The 9,042-nt window shown below is 43.6% G+C and overlaps 1 protein-coding gene across 1 annotated transcript; it reads right to left on the bottom strand.

The window, feature by feature from the left end:
- Positions 1-3,422: 3,422 nt before the first annotated feature.
- On the bottom strand, positions 3,423-4,745 carry LOC148118174 (endogenous retrovirus group K member 24 Gag polyprotein-like). Its single transcript, XM_087901356.1, has one exon. The coding sequence runs from the start codon at positions 4,743-4,745 to the stop codon at positions 3,423-3,425; it is 1,323 nt and encodes a 440-aa protein (XP_087757482.1).
- Positions 4,746-9,042: the final 4,297 nt, after the last annotated feature.

Here is a 9,042-nt window from a genome sequence, read left to right as displayed (position 1 = left end):
TGGAAAGGATGAAGATAAACTTTTTTATTTACAGACGCTATGATAGTATACATAAGCGACCCAAAAAACTCAACCAAAGAACTCCTACAGCTGATAAACACCTTTAGGAATGTGGCAGGATACAAGATAAACTCCAAAAAATTGGTTGCCCTCCTATACACAAAGGATAAAGAAGCAGAGAGGGAAATCAGAGAAACATCACCTTTCACAAAAGCCACAAATAGCATAAAATATCTTGGGGTAAATCTAACTAAGGAAGTGAAAGACCTATTTGACAAGAACTTTAAATCTTTGAAGAAAGAAATTAAGGAGGATACTAGAAAATAGAAAGACCTCCCATGCTCTTGGATTGGGAGAATCAACATAGTAAAAATGGCAATTCTACCAAAAGCAATCTATAGATTCAATCCAATCCCCATCAAAATCCCATCAAACTTCTTCACAGACCTTGAGAGAACAATAATCAAGTTTATATGGCAAAACAAAAAACCCAAGATAGCCAAAACAATCGTATACAATAAAGGAACTTCTGGAGGCATTACTATCCCTGACTTCAAACTCTATTACAGAGCTACAGTATTGAAAACAGCTTGGTATTGGCATAAGAACAGAGAAATCGACCTTTGGAATTGAATAGAAGACCCGGATATTAACCCACAAACCTATGAGCACCTAATTTTTGACAAGGGAGCTAAAGGTATACAATGGAAGAAGGAAAGCATCTTTAACAAATGGTGCTGGCATAACTGGATGTCAACCTGTAGAAGGATGAAAGTAGATCCATACCTATCACCATGCACAAAACTCAGGTCCAAATGGATTAAAGACATCAACATTAATCCATCCACTTTGAACCTAATAGAAGAGAAAGTGGGAAGTAGTCTACAAGATATAGGCACCGGAGGCCTCTTCCTAAGCAGGACCCCAGCTGCACAGACAATAAGAGAAACAATGAATAAATGGGATCTACTGAAACTGAAAAGCTTCTGTAAAGCAAAGGACACTGTCAGTAAGACAAAAAGGCTGCCTTCTGACTGGGAGAAGATCTTTACCAACCCCTCATCAGACAAAGGTCTGATCTCCAAAATATACAAAGAACTCAAGAAACTAGGCACTAAAACTCTAACTAACCCAATTAAAAAATGGGGTACTGAACTGAACAGAGAATTCACAACAGATGATCTTCGAATGGCCAAAAGACACTTAAGGTCATGCTCAACCTCCTTAGCAATCAGGGAAATGCAAATCAAAACCACTTTGAGATACCATCTTACACCTGTCAGAATAGCTAAAGTCAAAAACACCAATGATAGCCTATGCTGGAGAGGATGTGGGGTGAGGGGAACACTCATCCATTGTTGGTGGGAATGCAAACTTGTGCAGCCACTGTGGAAATCAGTGTGGCAGTTTCTCAGGAAACTGGGAGTCAATCTCCCCCAGGACCCAGCAATTCCACTCTTGGGAATATACCCTAGAGATTCCCTAGCATACTACAAAAGCATTTGTTCAACTATGTTCATAGCAGCACTATTTGTAATAGCCAGAACCTGGAAACAGCCTAGGTGCCCCTCAATAGAAGAATGGTTGAAAAAGGTGTGGAACATATACACATTAGAGTTTTACTCTTCGGTAAAAAACAATGACATCTTGAATTTTGCATGCAAATGGATGGACATAGAAATCGCTTTACTGAGTGAGGTAAGCCAGACCCAAAAAGAGGAACACGGTATGTATTCACTCATAAGTGGATTCTAACCATAATTAAAGGTCTTTGAGCCTATTATTTGAAATCCTAAAGAAGCTAAATAAGAAGGTGAACCTGAAGAAAATCACATAGTTTTCCTCCTAGATATTGGAAGTAGACAAGATTGCCAGACAAAATTGGGTGCGGGGGGGGGTGTGGATGTAAGGGGAGATGGTTTGGTTAGATATAGGGGAAAGGGGGAGGACAGGGGATGGCTCGGGGGAATGAGATGTGGGGGGGAGGAACGATGGCTATGTGAGCAGGGAAGTATATATCTCAACTAAGGGAGCCACTTTAGGGTTTGCAAGAGACTTGATTCTGGAGGGGTGTCACGCCTGACCTCGACCAGCAAGGACTGAGGCAACAACAATAGTCTTCCAGCAAGCGGCTTTTTGCAGGATCTCAGTTACAGCATAGGGGTAATAAAGTCTTCTTCCCTGAACCCTCTGTGTAAGCAGCTTATAAGCCTCTGTACTCCAATAATTGTTAGCCACGTGGGCATAGCTCATAGGCTGCCTGCCAACTGCAGACACTTGTCAGAGGAGCTGTGGTCTGATGCTAAATAAGGAGTCCTTTACTCCAAGGTGATCGTTAGAAAGGCTAAGAGCCAGCGCCATCTTTTAGGTACAGTTGGGGAGTCATGTGGGGGAGGTGAGCAGATCCCCACATTTCCACCTACTCTATATAAAAACGCAGCAGGAGAAGGCAGGGGTCTGATCTCTGCCACAGAAGGAGCGCTGCTATCCGGCTTATTCGGATGTCATCCATCCAGATGGCCAGTAACCTGCCCGATGCCCTTTTTTGCAGAGGTGGGAGAAAGGCATCTACCCGTATGCAATCAGACATGCCTTCCTCAGATGACTCAAGGTTGTCAAATGAGTGCAGTATTCTTCTGACAGCCGGTGAAGGGCTCAATTATTGTAAGCCAGGTATCTGGGGACTGTACAGCATCCAACACAGCTAGAGCTTGCGCCATCATGGCGGTGTTGCATTGCTGTGAAGACCTAATATTGCATATGCACCACAGACAAACAAAGGAAACTAATAGAAGGAGACAGAGTGCTGCTCTCATCCTAGCCCATTCTTTGAAGTAGCCAATGGCGGAGGTAATCCAGGAAGACAGGCTCTCCACTAGGGTGGAATCGATTCGGGTGGAATTGATTACAACAACAGCTTCTTGAAGCTTTTCCAACGTTCTATCAAAATCTTCAGTCCCATTGCATAGGAAATAAGAAGATAATTCTCGGGAAAGATTAGCCGCATGAGAAAAATTAAAAGCAAGTATCATTGTGGCATTCTTCAAAGGAAGAATTACTCAATGAAAACAAAAATGGTGGGTAAACAAAACAAAAATGGTGGGTAAACGCACAAAGGGGCCGATGTATAGGAATACAGCCTTGATGGAATATCAAGAAAGACAATGGATGAAAAGGACACTGGTAGGGGTTTAGGAAAGGCATACATTATTCCCCATTGGGGCACCATCATCACCGTGGGTATCATCAGGAGGCTCATCATAAGTATTAATGCCATTGTCTTTTGGAGACTGATTGATCTTGCGTACCAATCACTCTGGGACCCAGATGGGATCTTGATGAGTATGTCCCATTTGCCCACAGCCACAACAAGCGCCTTATTTGGGCCTTGCTCCTAGGGTAAGTCTCACAACTGCTGCAGCTTAGCATGAATTAGAGAGGAGGCCCCCTACCTCTCTACATACTCGAACCCAGCTCTCTAATCCTTTAGTTTTATGTGGTGTAATAGCATCTCTGCACTCCTTTGTGGCTTGTTCAAATATTAATAGCTTAAGCATGGGCATCATGGCATCAGGTTCATCAAACAGCCTGCCTGCTGCCTCTACCATACGTGTTACAAAATCTGAAAATGGCTCTTCTGCTTTTTGGATAATCTTAGTAAGATTGCCTCTAACTTCCCCTTTTGTTGGGACTGATTTCCATGCCTTTATCGCCAAGGCATTTATTTGATCAAAAACAAGGGGTGGTAAGGCTACCTGATTGTTAGCATAGAGACCAGTACCAGTTAACATATCCACGCCCCAGGCATTCTGAGGTGGTGGCCTCGTTCTGTTAAGCATCGCCTGTGCGCTGGCATATTCAGTAAAATAGGCCTTCCACTCTAAAAATTGCTCCGGCGCCATGCAAGCCCTGACCAAATTGGACCAGTCCCAGGGAGTCATAGCATGGCGAGTCAGCCTCTCTACTTGCCTGAGAGTAAACGCTGCCACAACGCCATATGTACGGACTGAATCAGCAATCTTCTTGACAGTTTTAAAATCTAGAGGCTCATGAAATTGATTTCCTGCCTGATCTAAGAATACAGGAAAGGATATAAGGATCTTAGGGCCCGTTCCTGAAGATATCAATTCCGCACAAACCTGCCTCCAAATTGAATGATGTAAGGAATTCTTTGGGGGAGGCATGGTTATTTCCTCTGGATTCACGTTCTCGTAAGGAGGGGGTGCAGTAGGAGTCACTGGGAGAAGGAGTGGAAAACTGTTTTCCCTGTCTTTTAACTTATGATGTCTCTCACGCAAGGAAGGATACATTGACTGAAACTTGAATTTCTCATCCAATATCTTATCTTTATCATCCTCTTCCTCCTCCTCAGGGGTATATCCCTTCCTCGAGGATGTCTGTCTGACTGAATTTGCCACCGACTTCTCTCCTTGAAGGATATTTAAGGCCACTTTACTGGTGTCTAATGCCGAACTGCATCTTTGATCTGTTAAGCATCCTTTAACCAACTTCCAAATGGGACTGACTCCCCCTTTTAAGGTGCCTTGTTCAAAGGCAAAATCCAGATCATGACCCAATTTGTCCCAGGATGGGACAGTAAGGGCTCCAGACATAGCAAACCACGGGGCTGCAAAGTCTACATCAGATAAAAATTGAGCAGGCGTGCTCTGCTTGAGTTTTAAATTTTTGGATCTCAACAGCTCATTGAGAGCAGTATACACGGGGTGGGATGGTGAATTTCCCATGTTAATGTTCTGGTTGCTCTGCACTATGCAGGCTCTACAACAGACAAGAGCTAGGATCAAAACAAACAGAAATATAACAACCAACCAAATGGCTAACAAGTAGCAGCTCTCCATACAGAGCAGTAGCCGATGACTTAGTTTCACTTTAACTTCCTAGTCTTGAGTGCCCTAACCCGCCATTATAGTTGCAGCACTTTCCCTGCCACTGTGATAGCAGCACTTATCCGGCTCCTCCTTTACCTACAGGTAGGAAGAAATTATAATCTTCCATCAAGGCGAAGTGTCCCCTTTCTTACCTGGGACTTACCAGTTATCACTCCCTGCTAGCCACTGGTTCTGGCTCTCAGGGAAGAAGAGAAGGTTCCTGGATTTCTGCACCAAATGTCACACCCATCCTTGACTAGCAAGGACTGAAGCAACACCAAGTGTCTTCCAGCAAGAGGTTTTATTGCAGGATCTCAGTTACAGCTTAGGGGTAATAACGTCTTCTTCCCTGAACCCTCTGCGTAAGCAGTTTATAAGCCTCTGTTCTCCAATAATTTTTAGCCATGTGGGCATAGCTCATAGGCTCCCTGGCAACTGCAGACACTCATCAGAGGAACTGTGGTCCGATGCCAAATAAGGAGTTGTTTACTCCAAGGTGGCCATTACAAAGGCAAAGAGCCAGCGCCATCTTTTAGGCACGGTTAGGGAGCCATGTGGGGGAGGCGAGCAGCGCCTCACAAGGGGTTCCCAGGCCCAAGGAGAGGTCCTCAGATTGTTCCCTGGGCAGCAGAGTAGAGGATATCAAAACTGGCCTTGGCCCATAACCATGCTGATTTTGCATATCACTATAGAACCTTCATCTGGTGATGGATGGAGATAGAGACAGAGACACATATTGGAACACTGGACTTAACTCCCTAGGTCCAAATGAGAAGCCGAAGGAGGGAGAACGTGAGCATGAAAGGCAGGATCAGAGGGAACCTTCATCCGATGATGGATGGAGATAGAGACGGAGACCCACATTGGAGAACTGGACTGAACCCCCAAGGTCCAAATGAGGAGCAGAATGATGGAGAACATGAACAAGGAAATCAGGACCGCGAGGGGTGCGTTCACCAACTGATACAAGGGGACTGAACAAATGAGAGCTCACCAAGGCCAGTTGGACTGGGACTGAACGAGCATGTGATTAAACCGAAGTCTCTGAATGTGGCTGACATGGGGGCTGACTGAGAAGCCATTGACAATGTCACTGGGTCTTGTTTCGTTTGCATGTACTGGCTTTTTGGGATCCTAGTCTGTTTGGATGCTCACATTCCAAGACCTGGAGGGAGAGAGGAGGAACTTGAACTTCCCACAGGGCACGAAACCCTGACTATTGTTCTTTAAAAAGAATATGATGATGGGATTCCCTAGGCGGCTCACGGAGCACCTTGTAGTCTGACAAGGATGGCTGTGGGTCCCTGTAAGAACTCCAGGATGGCAGTGCCATGCGGCTGGGGGAGTCAGGTGGGCAGTTATGGCAGATAAAAGGCTCACAGGACATAGTATTATTTAAAGAAGAGGGAGACATTCTTTGCTTAAAGAAGAGGAAAACAGAGAAACATAAGAGAAACATAGAGAAAAACAAAGACACATGTACACAGGACACGAGAGAAACACAAGAGAGGGAAAAGATGGCGACGGGGGAGGTCAGAAGTGGTTGGTGTGGGCGTGGTTAGTCCTTAAAGTGACCGCAAAGGAATAACATTCCCGGATCCTTTTTATAATAAAATGTAGAAAGTTAGACATTACAGTTTGAAGGAATTGGGGCAGCGAATTCTCAAGGCTGCTTGTCGTCTTTGGTGGGGGTGAGGGAGATACAAGAGAAGCTTGGATGCTGGTCACATTTTGGCATAGCTGGTCTCTGCTCCCAACAGGTGTCTGTGGCATGGAAATGTCTGGTGTCCCTTGTACCTGGTTAGGGTGTTGGCAGAACAGAGGACAAAGTTAAATTAAGAAAAAAAAATTTAGGACCAGGGAATTGAGGGCTTTGTATCTGACCTGTTTATGATGGGTTTTTTAATTCAGCTCCCTGGAACTCATAAGAAAAATAGAAGTTTTAGACATATATATTGTATTAAGAACTCCTTGGGTTTGTAAAAACAGAAATTATAATGAAAAGTATTTTTATTTGGTGAGACAACCTGGCAAAACCTCTTAGCTATCAGACTGTCAGAGATCTTTGAGAAAGATAAGATTTTGCTTGAGTTACTGATTATACAATGACAGAGAACTTACTTGGTTGGCATCTAGAGCTACTCTTTTGGGTCCTCCTTGGTCGCTGAAGGTTGCATCTGACCTTTGTTGTTTAATGTAGAGCTTGCCAGGCTTCAGAAGACCCTGTGGACTAAGAAATCTTTAGGAAGACAGGCCTACCTTGCCCTGGGCAGCTAGACTGTCAATTTCAGTGATTTTGTCCATGTTTGGAGGTCTCCAGTTTAGGTAAAAGGCAGTTTTTGCCCAATGGTCAGCACTTGGCAGTCAAAGCAAACTGCAGATGGACGCTGGTCTTTGACAATTTGTCTTCTGTCTTCTCGGAGGAAACAGAATGCTTGCTAGGAGCCAACCTGTCTTTTTTTGTTCTGAAAAGTTTTTTTAAAATAATTAAACATTTAAATATCGCATTTCCCAGATCTCTGAGCAGTTGAGGGCTGATTATAAGGTATAGCTGCAGTATAGAATCTGTCTGGAAGGTTGGGTTTGAGTTTGACTGTATTGACTCTTAACAAGTAAGATCCATATTTGTAAAAAGACAGACAGAAAGATAAAAACTGTTTGTAACATTAAGATTAGTGGCAGAACTGACAATGGTAGAAAATAGCTTAATATTAAATATGAGAGAGTTAAAAGTACATACCAGTTTAAAATGAGACTTATGATTTTGTAGTCTGAAACAAGATGAAATGAACAACCATTATACATAGAAAGATTGAACAGGAATTAGGCAAACTGCATGCTTTTGATGGGCCCTATCAAAAAGCATGTCACTATGCAAAACACCTGCAATCAGAGTTAATGAGGATTTCAGTGAACACCGAGGAGGGGGAGAGGAAAGGCAGGACATACCGTAACAGTGGGAGAGCTTGGTCGCATGATCTGGCTCTCAGTGAATCTAGCGATAAAGTCACCTGACCTCAATGAACATGGTGGCAGCCACGTGTTGTGGCTTGAATGGAAAGACCGCGGGAATTTTAAAAGCCAGGGACTGCCTAATTGTTATACAGAGTCTGAATCGTGAAAAACCCATATAAACAGACAATTTAAGGCATATTTAGGCTGGTATGACTTGCTTTTCCAGGTCAAGACCGTGAAAAACACGCAAAAACTGTGGCATCTCGAGCCTATGGGGAAGAGATGCTGGTGAGATGCAAGCGACCATCCAGACATGTGCCCAGGCGTCCGAGGTGCCCATGTGGGATGGTATCGGCTGAACCGGATCAGCCAATTACGTCCATGAGAAAGATAGGAAGGAAGAAAAACTGAAATAAAGAGGAAGGAGCCTGGGTTCCCAGTTGCAGGAATGGTGGGAACTGGCCAGGCCAGCTGTCCCAATCACGGGCTTAACAGAGGACAAAAGCCGTAATGAACGCCAGCAAAGGGGCGGAGAAGTACCCCCTGAGCCCAGAAACATCGGAAGGACTGGTCAATCCCAGGTTAAAAAAGCTCAGATAAGCTGGCTGGAGTGAGGAAACTTACAATTAGAAGCCGGTGTTGTTTGTAGGAATGAGTCCAGGCAGTTGGAACACGTGGGTCAGGGTTGAGAAGACCTCGGTTCTGATTCAGTCCCAGTCACCCATACTGGTGATGCTAAACCATGTTCTTGTACTTCATCTCCCTGACCATCAGTTCCAATAATTTCCTCAATTGTTTCATATATTTTTACCACATACGTTTTTATAAAGTCCAAATCTCTGTTCTTTGTGATGTTCTAGTCCCCTCATTGATCAGTTTAGCTTCTGTTCCTTATTCAGCACACATCATTCAAAGGTATGAAATGTGTCCAGTGAGGATAATGTCTCATTCTTGGGTATTATTTGGATAGAGTGCATATTAATTACCTCCCTAGAGACATAGTTTATCTGATATCTTAATGTAACTTTTCAACAGATTAACATTGTTAAATTCAACAGTATGAATTATCTCAGATAATTTCTCAGGACCCTTAAACATACATTGGATTTTGTCTCTTCAATTAATATTATCCCTATCAATAGTATTAATATATTTGGCTAGCTGTTCATTAGTAGTCTGTAAAGACTGTATCATTTCT

The sequence above is a fragment of the Myodes glareolus genome, chromosome 24, assembly GCF_982192425.1.
Source record: "Myodes glareolus chromosome 24, mMyoGla1.1, whole genome shotgun sequence".
Lineage (NCBI taxonomy): Eukaryota > Metazoa > Chordata > Mammalia > Rodentia > Cricetidae > Myodes > Myodes glareolus.
Note: the sequence above shows the minus strand (reverse complement) of the source record. Positions and strands in the feature narration are given on the sequence as shown.